This window comes from Oncorhynchus gorbuscha, linkage group LG14 (assembly GCF_021184085.1).
Source record: "Oncorhynchus gorbuscha isolate QuinsamMale2020 ecotype Even-year linkage group LG14, OgorEven_v1.0, whole genome shotgun sequence".
NCBI classification, from domain to species: Eukaryota; Metazoa; Chordata; class Actinopteri; order Salmoniformes; family Salmonidae; genus Oncorhynchus; species Oncorhynchus gorbuscha.
Genome location: NC_060186.1, coordinates 40,737,717 through 40,760,772, shown reverse-complemented (window position 1 = coordinate 40,760,772; position 23,056 = coordinate 40,737,717). Strand labels below are relative to the sequence as shown.

Genomic DNA, 23,056 nt, shown 5'->3' with positions numbered 1-23,056 from the left:
TGGTTGGGGGTAATTTTGAAAAGTCCATTCACTCCAAAGTCTGTAATAGGCTTTGTAGTGAATGGAGTTTTAAATAGGCAGCGTGAATAAGTGAATAGGGGCACGCTGAGCCTCTGGGGATCAGATGGGTTTAAATCAGATGGTTTTAATTAATAGCAGAGGTTTGATAGCCGACTGCTATTGAAGTGATGAGGTGGGATAATACGACCTGCGCTAAGGTGACCATGTCGCTGTTTGCTTTTGGGAATTTTTCCAGCACCTGCCGAGGCACAGATAGAAATGGGGAAGGAGACATGACTAATCAGTCACACGTCTATCCTTGGTTTTACCATTTAAATAAAAACATTTTTAAAGTGTAGATACAATCAATAATTTCACCTTGGGGATGAATAGAATTTATAGCATTAAATTCACCCATAGACTCCCTGCAAAATTGAAAATATAAAAGATGTTGAGCTTTGGTAGAATTCTGAACCTTAAGATAAATTATAAAGAAAGAAAACCGGTGCAGAAAGAAAACGGAACGGACAAACGGTGCACCTCAAGACCTTACAGGACTATATAGCCACATTTCTTCTCTTTTCCATGTATTGTGTGATACGAGAGCACCACCTGGTGGAGACAGTGCAGACATACAATAAACTGAGGTTCACCCTTGTAAAAAGATAACTGACCTCCTTATCAAGTCAAACCATTACAAAATTGCTAAAAATGAGTTTATGAATTATAAAAACGTCACATTCACAATAAAATATGCTACTACACCTTTCAACATCCCAAAAAATTAAAAGTGTAAAGTCTTGCCGATTCTGATGGTCACGCCACCGTAGGAGTTGACAAGACAGCACAAACAGATCTGGGACTAGGCTACTGCAACATAGCAGTGCAGAGAACACAATCTCAGTCTCACAAAAGGTAGTTGGACATCATACAGCAAAGATCATTTTTAATGGTCCCAAATATTTCTGAACAATGGAAAACAAAACTAAAAAAGAAAGTGAAGATATGATAAAATTGATCACATCTAATTCCACTCAATCTTTAATCAAGACAGGATTACAAATTATTTTGTCCAAAAAATCTGCAGTTTCAAAGGGCAAAAAAAGGGTAAAACTAGCTCAACCTACTGCGGTCTTTAAAAACCTGTTCAAATGAGACAGAAGTTCCTGAACATGTAAAAGGCAGGTCTCTTTGTTGTCATTTACAAAAACAGAGTGATTTAAAAGAAGAAAAAAAATTAACAGCTGGCTTTTCTCTATTGAGAGGAAGAACTTCCGCTGAGCAACGACGACAGCACTAATGACATCATCAAAATGAAAACCAACGACAGCGATTTCGCCGTTGGTCTGCAGTCCCCCGTCTGGTCCTAGAAACTAACATCTTTAAAAAAAATGAGAAGGGGGGAGTAGTGGAGGGAGAAGAGAGAAATTAACAGAAGTGGGTGGAGAAGTCAGCGTAGGGGGTGAGTGGTTCTGCATCTTGATTGGTCGGCCCCATTGGGGGAGGGGAGGGGGTGGGGTCGCTGTGATGTCCTTCCCTGAGTGGGGGGGGGGGTCGGGGGTCATGGTCCGAGCACACAAGCTCTTTGGGGTTTAAGTCTGTGTGTGGATGAGTGTGTGTGTTTATGTGGTCATTTCCTGCTGTATTTCAGCTTTGTTGGATTACAAATCGTCAGCCTGCCCCTCTTATCTGACGCCGTTATCGGTAATAGTCTTCCATCTCCGCTCGTTCGTTCCTAGCTCTGCGGCCTCCCGATTGGCACTTGTATATTGGGATTAGTTGGAGGAGACGCGTTTCCATCCATAGTCCGCTCCTTAACAGAAGCTCCCATTGAAAACCAAGGGGGGGTTGTGTATTTGTTTTAACAGTTTGAGCAGAGTTTGTTCCATCCTGTGTTGGGTCTATCGTGGGATCGGTGGAAAGCAGTCATGAACAATGTATTTTTATTAGGAGCTAAGCTTGGACTTCTTGGACAAGGGCGGAGTCTCTTCTTTACTCTCGCCACCCACCTCCTCTTCGTCTTCTTCGTCGTCATCGGGGTAGTCCACCAGCCCCACCTGAGAAAGAACAAGAGAAAGTGGTGGCGGGGTCATTCATGTATTCAGATCTGATCTTGATTATATTTCTTACAGAAAATAACTACTTAACTCTTTACCATAACAGAGGTCTAAAACTTAAGGCCTGGAAGCTACTATATTGGAGCCCCCAAACTGATGTCTGATTCCCATCAGAATCAGCCCCTTAAGAGGACTTCAAGGACTTTTCAGCATTTGAAATCCTTGAGTGAAAACCTATACACACACGTTCAGAAGTTTGGGTTCACTTAGAAATGTCCTTGTTTGTTAAAGTAAAGCTATTTTTTTGTCCATTAAAATAATGTCAAATTGATCAGAATAGTAATTTATAACATTAACAATGTCTACACTGTATTTATGATCAATGTTGTTTTTATGGACATTTTTTTGTGCTTTTCTTTCAAAAACAAGGACATTTCTAAGTGACCCGAAACTTTGTACGGTAGTGTGTGTGTAAACACACACCCACCCACCTACATACATATAACTCAGCAAAAGAAGAAATGTCCTCTCACTGTCAACTGCATTTATTTTCAGCAAACTTACCATGTGTAAATATTTGTATGAACATAACATGATTCAAAAACAGACAAACTGAATACGTTCCACAGACATGTGACTAACAGAAATGGAATAATGTGTCCCTGAACAAAGGGGGGTGGGTCAGCATCTGGTGTGGCCACCAGCTGCAATAAGTACTGCAGTGCATCTCCTCCTCATGGACTGCATAAGATATGCCAGTTCTTGCTGTGAGATGTTACCACACTCTTCCACCAAGGCACCTGCAAGTTCCCGGACATTTCTGGGGGGGGGGGGTGGCCCTAGCTCTCACCCTCCGATCCAACAGGTTCCAGACGTGCTCAATGGGATTGAGATCCGGGCTCTTCGCTGGCCATGGCAGAACACTGACATTCCATTGCAGAATTGTTTTTTTGAAAAGAAGGTCGACGACATCCGATCCTCGTTTGCTAAGTCAAACGACACCGCTGGTTCTGCTCACACTGCCCTACCCTGTGCTCTGACCTCTTTCTCCCCTCTCTCTCCAGATGAAATCTCGCGTCTTGTGACGGCCGGCCGCCCAACAACCTGCTCGCTTGACCCTATCCCCTCCTCTCTTCTCCAGACCATTTCCGGAGACCTTCTCCCTTACCTCACCTCGCTCATCAACTCATCCCTGACCGCTGGCTACGTCCCTTCCGTCTTCAAGAGAGCGAGAGTTGCACCCCTTCTGAAAAAACCTACACTCGATCCCTCCGATGTCAACAACTACAGACCAGTATCCCTTCTTTCTTTTCTCTCCAAAACTCTTGAACGTGCCGTCCTTGGCCAGCTCTCCCGCTATCTCTCTCAGAATGACCTTCTTGATCCAAATCAGTCAGGTTTCAAGACTAGTCATTCAACTGAGACTGCTCTTCTCTGTATGACGGAGGCGCTCCGCACCGCTAAAGCCAACTCTCTCTCCTCTGCTCTCATCCTTCTAGACCTATCGGCTGCCTTCGATACTGTGAACCATCAGATCCTCCTCTCCACCCTCTCCGAGTTGGGCATCTCCGGCGCGGCCCACGCTTGGATTGCGTCCTACCCGACAGGTCGCTCCTACCAGGTGGCGTGGCGAGAATCTGTCTCCTCACCACGCGCTCTCACCACTGGTGTCCCCCAGGGCTCTGTTCTAGGCCCTCTCCTATTCTCGCTATACACCAAGTCACTTGGCTCTGTCATAACCTCACATGGTCTCTCCTATCATTGCTATGCAGACGACACACAATTAATCTTCTCCTTTCCCCCTTCTGATGACCAGGTGGCGAATCGCATCTCTGCATGTCTGGCAGACATATCAGTGTGGATGACGGATCACCACCTCAAGCTGAACCTCGGCAAGACGGAGCTGCTCTTCCTCCCGGGAAGGACTGCCCGTTCCATGATCTCGCCATCACGGTTGACAACTCCATTGTGTCCTCCTCCCAGAGCGCTAAGAACCTTGGCGTGATCCTGGACAACACCCTGTCGTTCTCAACTAACATCAAGGCGGTGGCCCGTTCCTGTAGGTTCATGCTCTACAACATCCGCAGAGTACGACCCTGCCTCTCACAGGAAGCAGAGCAGGTCCTAATCCAGGCACTTGTCATCTCCCGTCTGGATTACTGCAACTCGCTGTTGGCTGGGCTCCCTGCCTGTGCCATTAAACCCCTACAACTCATCCAGAACGCCGCAGCCCGTCTGGTGTTCAACCTTCCCAAGTTCTCTCATGTCACCCCGCTCCTCCGCTCTCTCCACTGGCTTCCAGTTGAAGCTCGCATCCGCTACAAGACCATGGTGCTTGCCTACGGAGCTGTGAGGGGAACGGCACCTCAGTACCTCCAGGCTCTGATCAGGCCCTACACCCAAACAAGGGCACTGCGTTCATCCACCTCTGGCCTGCTCGCCTCCCTACCACTGAGGAAGTACAGTTCCCGCTCAGCCCAGTCAAAACTGTTCGCTGCTCTGGCCCCCCAATGGTGGAACAAACTCCCTCACGACGCCAGGACAGCGGAGTCAATCACCACCTTCCGGAGACACCTGAAACCCCACCTCTTTAAGGAATACCTAGGATAGGATAAGTAATCCTTCTCACCCCCCCTTTTAAGATTTAGATGCACTATTGTAAAGTGACTGTTCCACTGGATGTCATAAGGTGAATGCACCAATTTGTAAGTCGCTCTGGATAAGAGCGTCTGCTAAATGACTTAAATGTAAATGTAAAATGACGCACAGAACGAGCAGTATGGCTGGTGGCATTGTCGTGCTAGAGGGTCATGTCAGGATGAGCCTACAGGAAGGGTACGACATGAGGGAGGAGGTTTTCTTCCCTGTAACACACAGCGTTGAGATTGCCTGAAATGCCTTACAACAGGCCTACAAGCCCTCAGTCCAGCCTCTCTCAGCCTATTGTGGGCAGTTTGAGCACTGATGGAGGGATTGTGCGTTCCTGGTGTAACTCGGGCAGTTGTTGTTGCCATCCTGTACCTGTCCCGCAGGTGTGATGTTCGGATGTATCGATCCTTTGCAGGTGTTGTTACACGTGGTCTGCCACTGCGAGGGCGATCAGCTGTCCATCCTGTCTCCCTGTAGCACTGTCTTAGGCGTCTCAGTACAGACATTACAATTTATTGCCCTGGCCACATCTGCAGTCCTCATGCCTAAGGCACGTTCACGCAGATTAGCAGGGACCCTGGGCATCTTCTTTTGGTGTTTTTCAGTCAGTAGAAAGGCCTCTTTAGTGTTAATAAATGTGACCTTAATTGCCTACAGTCTGTAAGCATCTTAACAACCGTTCCACAGGTGCATGTTCATTAATTGTTTATCCTTCATTGAACAAGCATGGGAAGCAGTGTTTAAACTCCTTACAATAAAGATCTGTAAAGTTATTAGCAATTTTTTACAAATTATCTTTGATTGACAGGGTCCTGAAAAAGGGACGTTTCTATTTTTGCTGAGTTAAAATATAAACACACACACAGTATATACACACAGAGCCTTCAGAAAGTATTCATACCCAGTTACTTATTCCAAATGTTTTTGTGTTACAGCCTGAATTGAAAATGTTTAAGTCTTAACTCGGCTTGAAAATCTATGCTAAGTCAAAACTGTAACTAGGCCACTAGGAATATTTGATGTCATCTTGGTAAGCAACTCGTGTATATTTGGCCTTGTGTTTTAGGTTATTGTCCTGCTGAAAGGCGAATTTGTCTTCCAGTGTCTGTTGGAAAGCAGACAACCAGGTCTTCTTGAGTACAACGCTACAAGATTGGCACATTTGTATTTGGGGAGTTTCTTCCATTCTTCTCTGCAGATCCTCTCAAGCTCTGTCGGGTTGGATGTTCGATCAGGTTCAAGTCCGGGCCATTCAAGAGCGTTCAGAGACTTGCCCCGAAGCCAGTCCTGAGTTATCTTGGCTGTGTGCTTTGGGTTGTTGTCCTGTTGGAAGGTGAACCTTCGCCCCAGTCGGAGGTCCTGAGTGCTCTGGAGCAGGTTTCCATCAAGGATCTCTATTCTTCACTCTGTATTTTTCTCCGTTCATCTATCCCTCGATCCTAACTACTCTCCCAGTCCCTGCCGCTGAAAAACATCCCCACCGCATGATCCTGCCACCACCATGCTTCACCGTAGAGATGGTGCCAGGTTTCCTCCAGTCGTGACGCTTGGCATTCAGACCAAAGAGTTCAATCTTGGTTTCATCAGACCAGAGAATCTAATTTCTCATTGTCTGAGAGTCTTTAGTTGCCTTTTGGCAAGCTCCAAGCGGGCTGTCATGTGCCTTTTACGGAGTGGCTTCAGTCTGGCCACTCTACCATAAAGGCCTGATTGGTGGAGTGCTGCAGTGCTTTGACATGGACTGTCAACAGGGGGACCTTATATAGACAGGTGTGTGCCTTACCAAATCATGTCCAATCAATTGATCATCTCAAGGATGATCAATGGAAACAGGATTCACCTGAGCTCAATTTTAAGTCTGAATTTTAAGGGTCTGAGTAATTATGTAAATACATTTTTTTTAAAGCAAAACTGTTTTTGCTTCGTCATGATGGGGTAGTGTGTAAATTGATGATACATTTGTTTTAATCCATTTTAGAATAAGGCTGTAACGTAACTAAATGTTTAAAAGTAAAGGGGTCTGAATACTTTCCGAATGCACTGTCCACATACATGTGGACATCCCTTCAAATTAGCCACAACTGTTGCTGGCAGATGTATAAAATCGAGCACACATCCATGCAACTCCATAGACAAACATTGGCAGTAGAATTGTTACATAACACAATGTCACAGATGTCTCAAGTTCAGAGGGAGCGTGCGATTGGGGTAAATTGACTTCTAATGGTTTTTCAATTGCAAATGTTAAGTGAATGGTTGTTAGCAGTGGTTCGGCAAACAAACCCGAAGTGTGGATTGCAGTCTGTCCTTCTCCGGACTGATTTCAAGGTAAGGAAACAAAATGTGTCAATTTTATACTTTGGGTAAACGATCCCTGTGTTTTTGTCAGAACTAAACTCCGACTCCCAAACAATCATTCCATTCTTAGGCACAGAATGAAGAAAACAGACAAACTTGAACTGTCCAATAACTATTTTACATTTGAAATGTTTTCTGTTGTGCCCTAATGAACACAACCCAGGTCCCCGTGGAGATTAGTCTGGTGATTCTACCCACCTTGGTGACTGCGGCTGCTGTCGGGGGTGAGCCCTTGGCCCCTGACCCAGGTGAGCCGGGGCGCAGCGATGCGGGCGGGCTGGACAGGCTGGTCTTGGTGGTGGAGCCGGAGAAGGAGAGTTTGAAGCTGGGGCTCTGGCGGCCTGACAGACTACTGGACTTGCCCAGGACTTCCTTGTCATCGGAGTCTTTCACTGTTCGACAGAAAGACAAAGATCCAGACAGTTGTGGACTGTCAGTTTTACTTTTTTCTAAAGACCCAAGACAACTTATTTTCTTCTCAGTACAGAGTATATCAGCAACCTTCAAATGCACTTTCATTTCATTTCCCCAGAGCACCGAGACAAAAGTACAAATTCCAAACCAAAACAAGTGCATCTAAACTCCCCTTAAAAAACAGCACTTCACATATGCATTTGACTCAGTTCTGTCAGTAATTCATGCATTCTTTCCCTGCGACCTACGTTTCTTCCTTTCCATGAACTTGCTGATGGGGTCCATGAGGTCTTCATTCTCGCCGGCGCCACCGCTCGCTTTGGTGATCTTGTTGTCCGAGGGGGGAACCACCGCCTCGCAGTCCTCAAGCTCTTCCTCGTCCGCGTTGAACCACATCTCCTCATCGTCGTCCAGGGTTCGCGCATCACGCCGGAACCGGTGGTTCCTCAGGATCGACCGCATGCTGTGTAAGGAGAGTTGGCAAACGGTTCAACTTGAGCATGACTGCAGAGTTGAGTTACAGACAAATGAGGGATAGCAAAATTGATAGAAACACGTGGATTCCAAAGGTAAAAAAATGGACAATCATTCATAGTCAATCAGCTTGAGTCGAGCCAAAAGAAGACCGTATCACTAGCCAATTGTAATCGTTTAAAGCCAAAGACAATAACCCACTCATTCTGTAGCTAATGGCAGCCATTTCAAAACTACAGTTAGAACGCCCACTACCAACCCCAAACATCACTAGCAGAATATGTATTTCATCTATCCATCCAGCCATCTCCTGTCCGGGGGTGTCCTCGGATGGGGCCACAGTGTCTCCTGACCCCTCCCGTCACAGCCTCCAGTATTTATGCTGCAGTAGTTTGTGTCGGGGGGCTAGGGTCAGTTTGTTATATCTGGAGTACTTCTCCTGTCTTATCCAGTGTCCTGTGTGAATTTAAGTATGCTCTCTCTAATTCTCTTTCTTTCTCTCTCTCGGAGGACCTGAGCCCTAGGACCATGCCTCAGAACTCCCTGACATGATGACTCCTTGCTGTCCCCAGTCCACCTGGCCTTGCTGCTGCTCCAGTTTCAAGTGTTTTGCCTGTGATTATTATTATTTGACCATGCTGGTCATTTATGAACATTTGAACATCTTGGCCATGTTCTGTTATAATCTCCACCCGGCACAGCCAGAAGAGGACTGGCCAACCCACATAGCCTGGTTCCTCTCTAGGTTTAGTCCTTTCTAGGGAGTTTTTCCTAGGCAAACGTGCTTCTACAACTGCATTGCTTGCTGTTTGGGGTTTTAGGGTGGGATTCTGTACAGCACTTTGAGATATCAGCTGATGTACGAAGGGCTATATAAATAAATGTGATTTGATCCCATCACCCTTCCCCCTCAGCCTTAGAGTGGTCTTTCTTATCCCAGAGGTGCAATTCATTTTGCAGCACATAGTAAAAACAATGGACACATGACAATAAATAAACACAAAAACAATATATGAACCTGTCCAGTTTGGGGTTGTCCTGCCTCTCCTTCTGCTGTTCATAGCGCAGCTTCAGTCCTTTAAAGGTCTGCACGTAGTCCACATCCTCCAGGGACTTCCAGTAGTTCTCCACTATGTGGGCCGTCAGGGACTTCACATCCTCCTGGGGAGAATGGTAGCATATAGAGGAGGAAAGAGAAAAGAGAGAGAAAGACCATACCATTCTTGCTCAGCTTAGGTTTTGTTCTGTCTAAGCAGAGGTGATATTGTCAAACGTAAGGCCGCTAGGAGTAGGTTACCATTTATACTTTCTTTCGTGATATAATTTCTTTTTACAATAAAAGTTAAAACACAAACACAGGAGACATTGGAAGCGAAGAAATGCTCACCACACGGACATATTCAAACATCTCGATGATGGCTGAATTCATGAGATTGTAGCGGGCGCCGTTGTTGAGGAAGGCCTTGACCACCGGCTCAAACAGGAAATTCTTCATGATGTAGCGGTTGTAGAACTCGTCCTTCAGCCCGATGATCCGCCTCATGAAGCGCAGCGCGCCTGGAGGAGTTTGACACACAGTCACCTTTTCACTGTGATCAAGTTGATACAGAAACAATGTTCCAACCAACTCGTAGAGTGTGCAGATGTTACAGTTCTCTCCTGAGTGTCAGCACAGAGAGAGACTCAGCAAGTGTGTGTGAGATATTGGAATAGAAAGAGGAAGGTGTTTTAAAGGTCTAGAGTGTGGTGGTGATGCAGAAAGATACAACACAGGCTTGGTGAGGATATAGTGACGTGTTATTGGCGAGCTGAACGTTATGTGTGTGTGTGTGTGTGTGTGTGTGTGTGTGTGTGTGTGTGTGTGTGTGTGTGTGTATAGAGGACTCACAGAGGGCCAGGAAGGCGTGCTGTGAGGCAGTGAGCACCAGGACCCTACGGAGGATGTCCTTGTTGATGATGTAGTTCTTGATGTGGTAGGTGTGGTGTTCCACGCAGAACGTCAGCAGCTCCAGGATCAGCGCCAGCAGCTGAGACGTCTGGAAGTCATCTGGAGGGGATACAGGGAGGTGGTTAACGGTGTGGGTGTTCATAACAAACATGAAGCACTCACACAGACATACAGTGTGTGTGTGTGTGTGTGTGTGTGTGTGTGTGTGTGTGTGTATACTTGTGTAAGAGGTCATTCATTCACTCAGAGCACTGACATATGGTGGCTCATCTCGGGTGTGCATGCATGCGCGTAAGTGTGACAGAACGCTAAATTGTACCTGCTCGAATCAGATACAGTATATACAACTTTAAGTGAGTGTGCCAGTCATCCTGACAATAACAGGACACTAACACACACATATATCTTATAGTGGGGCGGCAGTGTTGCCTAGTGGTTAGAGCGTTGGACTAGTAACCGGAAGGTTGCAAGTTCAAACCCCCGAGCTGACAAGGTACAAATCTGTCGTTCTGCCCCTGAACAGGCAGTTAACCCACTGTTCCTAGGCCGTCATTGAAAATAAGAATTTGTTCTTAACTGACTTGCCTAGTTAAATAAAGGTAAAATAAAATAAATAGTATTTCTGGTTCATTTGGATGCAGGTAAAACATTGTTTCTTTGCACACACAGGGGACACACCTCTACTGGGTTTGTCATCCGTGGTGTTGGCCAGTAGAGGAGCAGAGAGGACATGCATGCAGTGCTTGTAGAAGAAGCTCAGGAACTCCGTCTTCTCCGTTTTCTGCAGGAGGAGGAGAGTCAAACCATGAGATGCAAACACTCCAAGTGAAAAGGGTTTCACCAAAACACACATGACCTGAAGGAAGTGCCTAGAGAGTAAGTTGGGTTTGGTTTACACTCTACCAAGTGATCTCCTTAGTTTCAAATGATGGAATGCAGCGAAATCTCTGTGCGAAGCCCCAGGTGTGGTGCCAAGTGAAGTCACAAAACGGTAGCGGAGCCTCTAGGAAGTATGCCTGGTGGGATTTAGATCCTGCCCAAGGACTAGGAGCTAAGGGTCGATTCGAATTCAAGCAACTCTCTCGGGGGGAGATGAGAGGGCATTGTAAGACTTACATTGGCCATGACCAGCATGTTATCAGGGTGAAAGGGGTAAGGAAAAAAGGTCAGAAGCGAGCCGATCTACTCACATTGGCGGTGGCCATCATGTTTTCAGGATCGACCAGGGTGCGTAGCAGACCCATCAGCTGTACGGCGCCGCCCAGCTCCGGGTCAGAGTCACAGATCATGTGCTCGATGATCAGGTTGATCAGCAGGATGTCCTGGGAGACACCAAGGGACCATTGGTGGGGGAAATGTAAAACTGGCTGAAGATCAGCGTCTAGAAGCAAATTCGCCACTAGCATTCAAAACACATAGGCAACTCGTAGGAAGACGCCCGGATGCCATGAAATATTGTGGACTACCCTATGTTGCTTGGTAGTTTACCTGGCTGGCTGGTTTGAAGAGCATGCTAGCTTATGTCCAGAATTTCAAACTGAATGAATATGGTACTTTAAACCTCTTAGCAGACTCTAGGTGAAGACTGTTCATGAGGCCTAACATCTGTGTGAGACGTCAAAAGGTAATAATACAAAATTGCAATCAGTTTCATTAAAAACAATGACATCCAACATGAAATCAGATAATTAAATGGAATAATCCCCATAAAACATACATGCGGAACAAACCCCTAGAATGGCATGGCTCCCAAAGTTAATACTTATTTTCAGTAGTACCAATTACCCCACCGAAAACATTCTTTCAAAAAATATACTCTGCCATAAGAGAATTCATAAAACTCAGAATAGGAATGTTTTACATGTCCCTAAATTTAAAGGTGGTTTTAACCTTCCAGATTTGGAATTGTATCTTTTCACCAAGCAAGGCTTTTTTTATTGTTAAATGCACTAAAGAGGAACAATGGGTACATATTGAAGATACGCATGCTCATCCCGAGAATCTTTTCACGTGTCTGGATTCAAAGGATGGAGCTAAGAACATTAACAACTTTACAGTTTAGAAAATTAAATGGATTCTACGAGAACCAATATCACTCCCTAAAAACACCCCCTTTGGAAATATATTTGGATAGCTTTTCAGAATTCACAGACAAATTGGACCACATGGAAAACTAAAGGCATAGAAACCGTAAACGAACCAGTAATAGGCGATACAATTATTTCCATGACAGAATTCAAAAGCAATTTTGGACTGACCAATGTAGACTTTTTCAAATATATGCAACTTAAGTTTTATACTGTTTCACAAAATGTTGATCTGAAAGCTTTTGGACATCAGAGCAATGTCGAGGGAATCCTATTTGAGCCAGTCCAAAAGTGAAGGGCCGAGTTAGAAAGCTGGCTGTCAGTTTTACAATGCAAGTATGCTTTTCATCCATCTGTCTGCATACTTCCAAGGCAAGGCATATGGGGGTGTGGTGAGGTACCCAATGGGTTGGGCAATATTATTTTTATCACTTGTATTGAATAAGTCATTACATAAATACAGGAAGTCAATTGATCCAACTTTAAGAGAATGAAAGAATCAAATGTTTTATCATTTAAATATTTTGTAAAATAAAAATAAAATTGTCTAGACAAACACAACAATTAGATGAATGTATGTAAACATTAAGTCGTTTGTGTTTGTGTTTGTCTATGTGTTCTTTTTGTTAGCAAAAAAAGCTAAATGAAAAATATTTCAAAAACGAAAACAATGACATCTGGTTTCATTGTGGCATGATGAGCTGCCTGCATCATACACAATGGTGGCTTTCATCAGTTTCATCATAGTGCTTGATGGTTTCATCATAGCCAGTTCCATCATAGTGCATGATGGTTTTTGCGAGTGTGCTTGAAATTTTCAGAATTGACTGTCCTTCATGTCTTTTTTTTGAATTTTTACCCCTTTTTCTCCCCAATTTCGTGGTATCCAATTGTTAGTATCTTGTCTCAGCGCTACAACTCCCGTACGGGCTCGGGAGAGACAAATGTTGAAAGTCATGCGTCCTCCGATACACAACCCAACCAAGCCGCACTGCTTCTTGACACAGCGCGCATCCAACCCGGAAGCCAGCCGCACCAATGTGTCAGAAGAAACACCGTGCACCTGGCAAGCTTGGTTAGCGCGCACTCAGATTCCTATCTCTGTTGTCCTACTGCATGAGGGAGGTGTGCAGGTAAAAGAGCTGTACTCACATCGTCGTTCTGCTGGGACTCCTGCATGATAAACTCTCGTACCATAGAGGGGTTGTACTCCACCAGATAGGAGAAGATATCGGTGGCTGCGCCGCGCACCTGCACATCATCCATCCCCTGACGGCACACACAATATTCACAACGGAATCCAATATGAACAATCAGAACAGAGGAGAAGAACATTGGAAAAGACAGCTAAGGAATACAAAGCAGTGAGTTTGAGTACAATATTCCATCCATGTAGACCTTAAATAACTGTGTAGGTAATTGGTATAAGCAATAAGGTCCACCTTGCCCTCAAATAGGCTAGGTGGAATTTACACAGGTTGGGGCTAGGGCTTGTGCTTGTGGGCTAGGGCTTGTGTGTGTGTGTGGGCACTCACCAGTATAACCTCTAGTGCAGGGAGAATTCCCATGTTTGACAGAGTCTTGAAGAAGGTGTCTCTGTTTTGAGGTTGTAACGTTTGTGAGAAGGCGCAGAACTCCTTTAGAAAGTTTACCTGCGGGGAAAACAATGCTTTGTGTTAGTCATTGGCTAACTATCTGGGCTCCAGAGTGGTGCAGCGGTCTATGGCACTGCATCTCAGTGCTAGAGACGTCACTACAGACACCCTGGTTCCAATCCAGGCTGTATCACAACCGGCCGTGATTGAGAGTCCCAAAGGGCGGTGCACAATTGGCCCAGTGTCGTCTGGGTTTGGCCATTGTAAATAAGAATTCCTTAACAGACTTGCCTAGTTAAATAAAATTAAAAATAGGACTATCCTAAGTAAGACTTTTTGGCATCATCCTCAATTATTTAATTTGCATGTCTCATTTGCTATGAGCGTTTCTTTTAATTGTCTAATGCAGCGTCTCCAAGCCCAGTTTTGTTTTCGCCCTAGCACGAACACAGCTGATTGACACCCCTGCTTAAGTTCAAACACATTCCATGGACGTCCGAGTGTCTGCTGGTTTTTGTTATTTCCTTTCAATTCGTGCCCAATTAAGACCTAGACAGCCAGGTGACGGGGAGTTCCTAACAAAGCAATCACCTTAAAATGATTGATCAAGTACAAGGGAAAACCTGCAAACACTCCATGGAATGCGTTTGACACCCCTTCACTAAAGGCTTAATGATGAGCTGATCATTTGAATGAAGTGTGTGCGTGGAAGGGGAAAAAACAAACACGTGCTGCATCTCCTTTGGATTCCCAGGACCAGGAAGCATAAGGATATGCAACTCTCCTTTCATGAACGATTCGATACGCATCTAGATGCAGACGGGGTGTCACACACACGACAAGATTCTTCACTTAGTCGTGGGGATTCTCCACACTGTCTCACAAACACAATGCCATGTGATTAGATTTTTAGCTACGTTAACGAGTGGTGGCTCAAAGCAGCCTCAAAAGTTTGTAGCCAACATTTTGAATTGAATAACACAGCAATTGTCATACTTGGGTAAAGAGTAAAGATACCTTAATAGAAAACGACTGAAATAAAAATCACTTAGTAAAATTCTACTTGATTAAAAGTATTTGGTTTAAAATATACTTAAGTATCAAAAGTAAGTGTAATTGCTAAAATATACTTAAGTATTAAGTATAAATAATAAAAATTCCTTATATTAAGAAAACTAGAAGACACAAGTGTCTTGTTTTTTATTTATTTACAAATAGCCAGGGGCACACTCCAGCATTCAGACAGAATTTACAAACAATGCATGTGTGTTTAGTGAGTCCACCAGATCAGAGGCAGTAGTGATGACCGGGGATGTTCAGTTGATAACTGTGAATTTGACCATTTTCCTGTCCTGCTAAGCATTCAAAATGTAACAAGTACTTTTGGGTGTCAAGGAAAATGTATGTAGCAAAAAGTCAAATACATTTTTTAAAGAATGTAGTGAAGTAAAAGTAGTCCAAAATATAAATAGTAATGTACAGATACCCTAAAAATCTACTTTAAAGTATTTTTTACTTAAGTACTTTACATTACTGACAAAGGCATACTTGGTGTCATGCTTGAGTAAACACATTCTGGGTGAAGCGAAACATCTCCCCACTGGCTTCTTCTCTGGTGAGCTCTAAGTGGCTATTGCTGATCATCATTGCCAAAAATTTGAAGTGCGAGATGCGCAACCCAAGAGTATTGCAGATTGTGCCGATAAAATCAAATCAAATTTATTCATAAAGCCCTTTTTCCATCAGCTGATATCTCAAAGTGCTGTACAGAAACCCAGCCTAAAACCCCAAACAGCAAGCAATGCAGGTGTAGAAGCAAGGTTTGAAAACAAACAGGTTTGAAAACATCGCAACGTCTGGAGCTGCTCAAAGACAGGATTGGTAGCCCTCAGATTGCGTCTCTGACCCGATCACATTAAGTAAGTGTCAGTGACGACCGAGAGTCTCAAGTTGGCAACAACATGGGTAATTTGTCTCCGATCTCAAAAACTTGTCTGGGACAGCTAAATCGGGGACAAAAGTCTATAGTGTACTTTCAGCTTAAGCTGCGTGGACCTCAGTGTCTGTGTGTGTAGGCACCTGAGCGGAGCCATAGGGCAGGCTGAGCATCTACCACCCCTGGGGTGGGGGCAATTTAGGCTTTTGTCCCCCCATAGTTTTTTTTCTGAAATCATCATCACCCACTGATTAACTTATTCTACAGATGAAACACAGAGCTAGTACTGTCCATATTTATCTTCAGAAATGTAACTAATTAATCAAATGCAACTTTGGATTTTACCCTGTCTTTTATCCCACTCTGACCAATGAATGTGACCACGCACAGCTCACAAAAATCACTGATGTCCTTTATGAAATTACCCGGTTCGGGTAAAAAGGACCAAATACACTGTTTAAAGCAAATCAACATCTTATGGCGAACCTGAACAATCTAAATACAATCTTAATTATTGAAAACCCCAATCAGCAGTTGGATGTGAGTTGTATCCACTCCGGTAGGCTACACAACCCTGGTAAAAAAACTATTTTCTACAGCGCATTTGGCAAAGGTAACAATGACTCAGCAAATTACGTTGGTTGTCACTCAAATAATAAAACCCATGATTTGACAATGCAAAAGCCATTTTACAAGTAGCAATTCTGAAGGTGCCCCGCAAATGTACAAATAGCCTAGAACAGGGATAGGCCTCTCGTTGGGGTGAGCAGCTGTCTCGCGCACACTGCTGTTTAATGTTTGAATGGGTTTTCTGACCGATGCATGCTTCACATTTGGATGCGATTGGGCTCCCGCAGACCGATGCATTGGATCTTAAACATTGGAACTGAGGACAGAGGGAATCGTTACATCCCTAGAACCATAGGTCTAATAAACACTTAGGAAACTTTGCAGTATTTTGTATTATTTCTTACCATTGTTAGCCCCGAAAATCAGCCGGGGGAGAAAGACTAGTGTGTAAGGAAGGTGGGGATATTTGTCAGGTGTAAAAAAAAAAAACATTTGTGCCTGTGCTGCTGTCAGTTGGCGTACCAGTTCGTGTCGCTTGTCATCGTCGGTAGCCTCATCTGTGAGCTGTGCAAAGAGGTCTGTCAGGAACTTCTCGTCGTCCTGAGCGAGGGAGGGGAAAGAAAAAAAAAAAAAGAGAACATGAAAGATGTACACTGATATACTGCCAATTCTTTGTTTTGACTTCCAAATGGTTATGGTTTGAAACGGGTAAGCTGTGCCTATGAAGGCAACTTCTAGCTGTCGCTTGCATCACTGCACGATAGTGTTTGATTTCAGACATTTTGGCAGTTGGTCTGCTGTTTAGCTGTCGCACCATGCCCGACTCCCTGGGGTTGTTTCAGTAGGCACAAAACAGGAGAAAACATTTTGAAAAACAGGATGTACCATCTGTCCCTGTCCAATACGAACACATTGTATTTTTTTGTGCCTTCTGAACACAACCCTGACTTGCAGGTGACAGACTGGCCAGGTTAGAGGCATGAGAGGACATTCAAAAAACAGAAGCCTCTAGATAAAGGACCTTTGAGAAGTGTTTATGACAGTTTGACCATTTTTCATTTCAGTCAGACCTTCACATAGTGTGTAGCTGTATCGTGTTAACCAGAGGCTTGTTGTTTAGGGCACACAGACTTGTTTTTGTTTGTTTAATGTTTTGTGACAGCTTTTTTTTATTTATTGGACATGCCCAGCTACGGCCTTCCTGATTCAGTCCGTTTTCTTTCATTTGGTGCCTGATGAGCATGAGCTCCAGACGGATTGGCTGACAACGTCACAAAAATTATGTGAGCACATCCATGGTGTCGGAAGTCGTGCTTTGTTATGAATTTTTATGATAGCCAAAAAGACAATAAGCTGCCATGTGGGGAATCGTAGGTGCCTCATTTCAGCTAGTTTTTAGCTTGTTCTTACTTTGAGTTGTTGACTGATTTTCTGTCAACATTAATATGCCAACAAAAAAAATGCTACCTAGCAGACCAACAACTGAGACAAATACGCATTGTGGAAAATAATACTGAACAAAAATATAAACAATATGCAACAATTTCAACGTTTTTACTTAGTTACAGTTCATATGGAAAATCCGTCAATTTAGATGAATTCATTAGGCTCTAATCTATGGATTTCACATGACTGGGAATACAGATATGCTTCTGTTGGTGACAGATACCCAGCAGTAGATAAAGTACCCACTTGACCTACGTCAGTATTTTTACACCACTGCAGATACCTTCAAAAAACAAAACAAGTCAGTATTTGGTGTGACCACCATTTGCCTCATGCAGCACGATCTCCTTCACATAGAGTTGATCAGGCTGTTGGTTGTGGCCTGTGAAATGTTGTCCCACTCCTCTTCAATTGCTGTGCAAAGTTGCTGACATTGGCAGGAACTGGAATACATGTTGATCCAGAGCATCCCAAACCTGCTCAATACCTGTCTGACTATGCATTCCATGGAAGAACTGGGACAATTTCAGCTTCCAGGAATTGTGTACAGATCCTTGCGACATAGGGCCGTGCATTATCATGCTGAAACATGAAGTGATGGCGGTGTATGAATGGCACAACAACGGGCCTCAGGATCTCGTCACGGTATCTCTGTGCATTCAAATTGCCATTGATAAAATGCAATTGTCCGTAACTTATGCCTGCCCATACAATAACCCCACCACCACCATGGGGCACTCTGTTCACAACGTTGACATCAGCAAACCGCTCACTCACACAACGCCATACATATGGTCTGCGGCTGTGAGGCCGGTTGGACATACTGCCAAATTCTCTGAAACGACATTGGGGGTGGCTTATGGTAGAGAAATTAACATTCAATTCTCTTGCAACAGCTCTGGCTGATATTCCTGCAGTCAGCATGCCAAATGCACGCTCCCTCAGAACTTGAGACATCTGTTGCATTGTGTTACAAATCGGCACATTAAAAGTGGCCTTATTTTCCCAGCACAAGGTGCACCTGTGTAATGATCATGCTGTTTAATCAGCTTGTTGATATGCCACACCTGTCAAGTGGATGTATTATCTAGGCAAAGAAGAAATGCTCACTAACAGGGATGTAAACAAAAGTTGAACAGAAAATGAGAGAAAAGCAATTTGTGCATATGGAACATTTCTGGGATCACTGTTGACATGTAAACCAATCTAAACCAACCCAGTCTGTTTTAACCCATTGTTGCACACACATCAGTTTTGTTGCAAAACATCCAACCTGTCTACATATCCATCAAGCAACGTAACCAAAGATTTTTTTAAATAAGTAACCCAAGATAGACCACGTCTGTTGTTTCCAATGGGAGCAAATTAATCAGTGGGAAGAACAAGCAAGGTGGTGGGCAGAGCCAAGATCCTATTGGTGCATTCTTGCATGTATTTGCATATTTCCGTTAGGGAACATCTACTCTGAAGTGTGCAAGTGCAATAACTCAATTGGCCCTTGCACTCCTACACAATGCAAAACAAATGTAGCTCTAAAAGTCTACAAAAAAAAAAAAAAAAAAAAATAGTCCACGCTGTTAATAACTAACAAATTCTAGGAAGGAACTGGAATTTGGAACTGCATTGAGAAAATTAGCAGAATGTCAAACAAAATAAATCTTCTCCCACTTCCGGCCACTTGGCTTCCTCTCATCACCATATTTGGTGGCGAGTGGAAATGCCAACCTGATGCTTCAGATTTATACATCCGGTGAAACATCTGGCTCCTTGTGCCATCTTACCAAACACTCTTGCGTTTCCACAGAGATGGCTATCTACAAACACTTTTGGAAAGAAATAGCACCCCTTGTGTACACTGACGGTAATCCCGTATATCCCAGTATGGTAACGGAACAGTATGAAAATCTGGATACCTCCCAACCTTACTTGCATGTGTATTCTACTATGCTCCCTACGCCCCGACCTCACCTGCAGCATACCCACAATCTCCACCTTGTTGAAGAAGATGAACGAGTGCAATGTAGAGAGCATGTTCTCCTCGAACACAGATGGCGTGGGCAGCACCATGTCCTGGATGTACTGCACGCGGTACGTCTGGTGGATCTTGGCCCGCAGCTCGGGGTCACCGATAGGGATGACCTCCTTGAAGCGCGCAGTCTTGGTGAGGAAGTCGCGGTGGCGCCGCGGCAACCCATCCAGCGCAGGGTCATGCTCCAGGCAGCCAATCACATCCATGATGCACTCCTCAGAGAACATGACCTCGAAGAGGGCCGTGCGGTTTAGCAGGAAGATGCCCTTGACGATCTCGTATAGGTGGTGGAGGCCATCTGCATTTTCCAGGTCCTCGCACTGGCGGAAGAGCTCCAGGAGCTTGCGGATGTAGCCCTCGTTCTCCACAGCCAGGGCTAGTTTCTCACGGCGTAAGGGGGAGGGGAGGGATGAGGCCACGAGCTCAGCGAGCTCCTCAAGGTGGCCCAGCTCGCAGGGAGGGAGTTCGAGGCCCGGGGAGGACATGTCGTCAAAGCGCTCCTCCTCCGACTCGTCCACCAGCTCTTGTGTGATGTCCACTGACGGGTCCTTGCCCTGGACCTGTTGGAGATCGGAGTTATAACAACACAACATGAGGGACAGAACAGAGAGACGAGTCAAAACACAATGCATGAAGACATTTGTTAAACAAGAACAAGCATGATCCTACTTTTAAGCCATACTTTGATTTTTGAAATCAAAGTATCTGCTGTCACTTTGTCAAGTGAGTGCTAACCCATTTTCCTTCATTATTAGGGGATTTGGGGCATCTGGCCACAAAACAGAGTTGAGCATGCTTACACACAGGAATATAAGGTTACCAACCTGACAGATTTTCTCCCAGATCTCATCGCAGCCGGCCTTCTCCTGGAAGCTGAGGGCCAGGTCATAGTTCTCAGCCTCCGACCACACTATCAATGTGTCCTGAAAGGACAAGAGAAGGGAAAAAAAAAGAGTTAGCAACGTGTTCATTAGGGCATGCGGTGTCTGAAAACACAGATGTTTCTTATGTGACCAGCTCCAGGAATATCCTCCCAGTTTCTTCCATTTGGTGCCTAATGAACACGGACCAGGTCATAGACCACATAATGCTTATATTCAAGTGTCTTCATCAAGCAAGTGACTGACCTGTTGTTTCTGGTAGGCTGTGTTTGGATTGATTTTCGACTCGAGCAGTAGGGAACCTGAGGGATGAGAAAAAACACAGTATGTTATTACACTAACAACGAACGTGCAGTTTCGCAGTTTGCACAAAGACTTCGAAAGGGGAGGCAGGTTACTGCTATAAACAGGACAGTAGAGGTGCTAAATTGGGAGTTGTGTATCTCAAAACCCTCTTTGGGAGGCTGTGAGGACAGTGTGGTTATGTAATGCCACATTCAAAACAACTGGGACCTCGGAAATCTCAGAGTTCTGCGCGTTCAAAACAATTGGGAACTCTGAAAAAATGTAGTTCCCGCTGTGAAAACTTGATTTGAATGGTCATCCAACTTGGAATCCCAACTCGGGAACTCTGGCCTTTTACTAGAGCTCCCACTTTCCGCCCCGAAGATCACTATTTTTTAGACTTCAGTTGTTTCGAACATGGCATATGTCCAAGGCGATGACAGACTTCTTGAACTGAGAAAGTTTACAACAGCGTGATGGCTCAATACAACTGGAGGAAAGAGATGGGGGACCTTCCTACCTTCCACTATGTTTTTTCATCTTTCAGTGCACAATATGGGGATTTAGGGTTAGTGCCTTGTTTATGATGTCAAGGGCTTAATGGACCACCCAATCACTAGATATCAAGGCTCATTTTTTTGACAGTCTAAATAAGAGTACACAAAAACTATAATAGTTCACACAAACGATATAGTTTGTTTACGGCTAACAAGTTAGGTGTTATCAACAACATGATTCATGAAATGATCAGAACAAAGAGTTAAACCAATGGTTGAGGGTATTAAGAGTAGTAACAATACTTATACCTGACTCACCATCGCTCTCCGCTCGCACCAGCAGAGACATGCCTTTCAGCCTCTCCACATAACCGGAGGAGACGTGTCCCGTACCGCGGTCATCCCATTGTCTGTCCTCGTTGAGAGTATACACTTTGACTCGGCGGCGGGTATCCGTCATCTTGGCAGGTGTTCGTGGCCGCTTCCCCCGCCGATGTATTTACCTTGCGCCGCAACTCTACCGACTTCCTTGTATGAGGATAACTAGATCCACTTTCGCTTTCAAACACAGTATCTAGATTACTTGGGTTTGGCTAATTGTAACTTCCTACAGATAACTAACCTTAGTTGGCTTCCGCAAAACATGTCTTTCGCAGACTAGAAATGCACGACGCATGATCAAGTCGCGCAGTTTAACATAACCGACTTGCTAGTGAGGTTCGCATTATCCTCCAGAAACAGCACAGACTAAATAATAAGTATGACGAGTATGTTTGAAAGGTAAACATTCAGGTAAGATCACCTGGCTATATCCTCAGACTTCAGCTACAGTGAGGTGATTTTTGTATGCTAGCTTCTGTAACTACCGTAGTGGGCTAGATCTCTGGCTAGCAAGTTAGCTAGTCAGCCAACTGCCTAACTACAATAAACATCGTATGAAAACAGTAAATTGTTAAATAGCGATAAATACTATGCACCGGTTATATTATTGCCCGTTTACAACCAGTGTTATCCAATGTAGCCCCCGACGTTTCGGAACAGCTAGCTAGGTGTCTCTTGATAATACCGTTAGCTGCTAGCTATTTCTTTCCCAAGTGTTCCGCCATGTTCTGGCTCTGGGCCGCAGAGAGACCAGTCTCTCTCCTTACGAGGTATTCTTGCACTCAAAAATTAGGCAGATCAACCAGCTGTAATCGTATAACTCCATCAATGTTACGTTTCACATACTAACGTTATTAAACATTAATGTCCATCATATTGCACAGATAATTGCCAACTACCCCCCCTGTGTGCGTTCAGCCATCTTGGGTCCCTTCAGAAAGTACGGGGTTTCCAGCTCAGCAACAACAGGGCAGCCTGACACATTTTAAAGCAACAGTACAGTTCTCAAAATATGAGACGAGCCTGAGCATTGTTTTATTTAACTACATTTACATCATTACATTTAAGTCATTTAGCAGACGCTCTTATCCAGAGCGACTTACAAGACAAGTCAGTTAAGAGCAAATTCTTATTTTAACATGACGACCCTGGGCCAATTCTAAGCGGCCCTGCACTTGGTGCAAAAGACAGAATATGAAGAAATATCCAGCTAATGGTACGGACTCATAACTACTACATATACCTTGCAAGTAATAGGGAAATATTAACAATTATTTGTAAGATACTATTTTCAGATTCAGGCTTCCCTGGAGAATGCCATTATTCACCCTCTGGTAGTTTACCAATTCAAATATGTTCCTCCATCTCTTAATTCATTTGTATGTCTTAAATTCACTTCAAATCAAATCTAATTGTGTTTGTCACATGCACCGAACACATCAGGTGTAG

The 23,056-nt window shown here is 44.3% G+C and overlaps 1 protein-coding gene across 3 annotated transcripts; it reads right to left on the bottom strand.

Annotated features, from left to right (window-relative positions):
* Nucleotides 1-929: 929 nt before the first annotated feature.
* On the bottom strand, nucleotides 930-22,562 carry LOC123994940 (serine/threonine-protein phosphatase 4 regulatory subunit 3-like). 3 transcript variants are annotated; one of them, XM_046298071.1, is made up of 15 exons: nucleotides 21,536-22,562; nucleotides 20,691-20,746; nucleotides 20,388-20,486; nucleotides 19,503-20,123; nucleotides 16,611-16,688; nucleotides 13,523-13,639; nucleotides 13,140-13,256; nucleotides 11,091-11,222; nucleotides 10,579-10,681; nucleotides 9,841-9,999; nucleotides 9,340-9,509; nucleotides 8,971-9,113; nucleotides 7,727-7,941; nucleotides 7,263-7,456; nucleotides 930-2,057 (listed from the first exon to the last, which is right to left on the bottom strand). In XM_046298071.1, the coding sequence occupies exons 1-15, from the start codon at nucleotides 21,684-21,686 to the stop codon at nucleotides 1,947-1,949; spliced, it is 2,466 nt and encodes an 821-aa protein (XP_046154027.1). In that variant the 5' UTR covers nucleotides 21,687-22,562; the 3' UTR covers nucleotides 930-1,946. The 3 variants fall into 3 exon arrangements, with proteins under 3 accessions (XP_046154027.1, XP_046154028.1, XP_046154029.1); XM_046298072.1 differs by having other exon boundaries at nucleotides 8,971-9,110; XM_046298073.1 differs by having other exon boundaries at nucleotides 21,545-22,562.
* Between the last annotated feature and the right edge of the window lie 494 nt (nucleotides 22,563-23,056).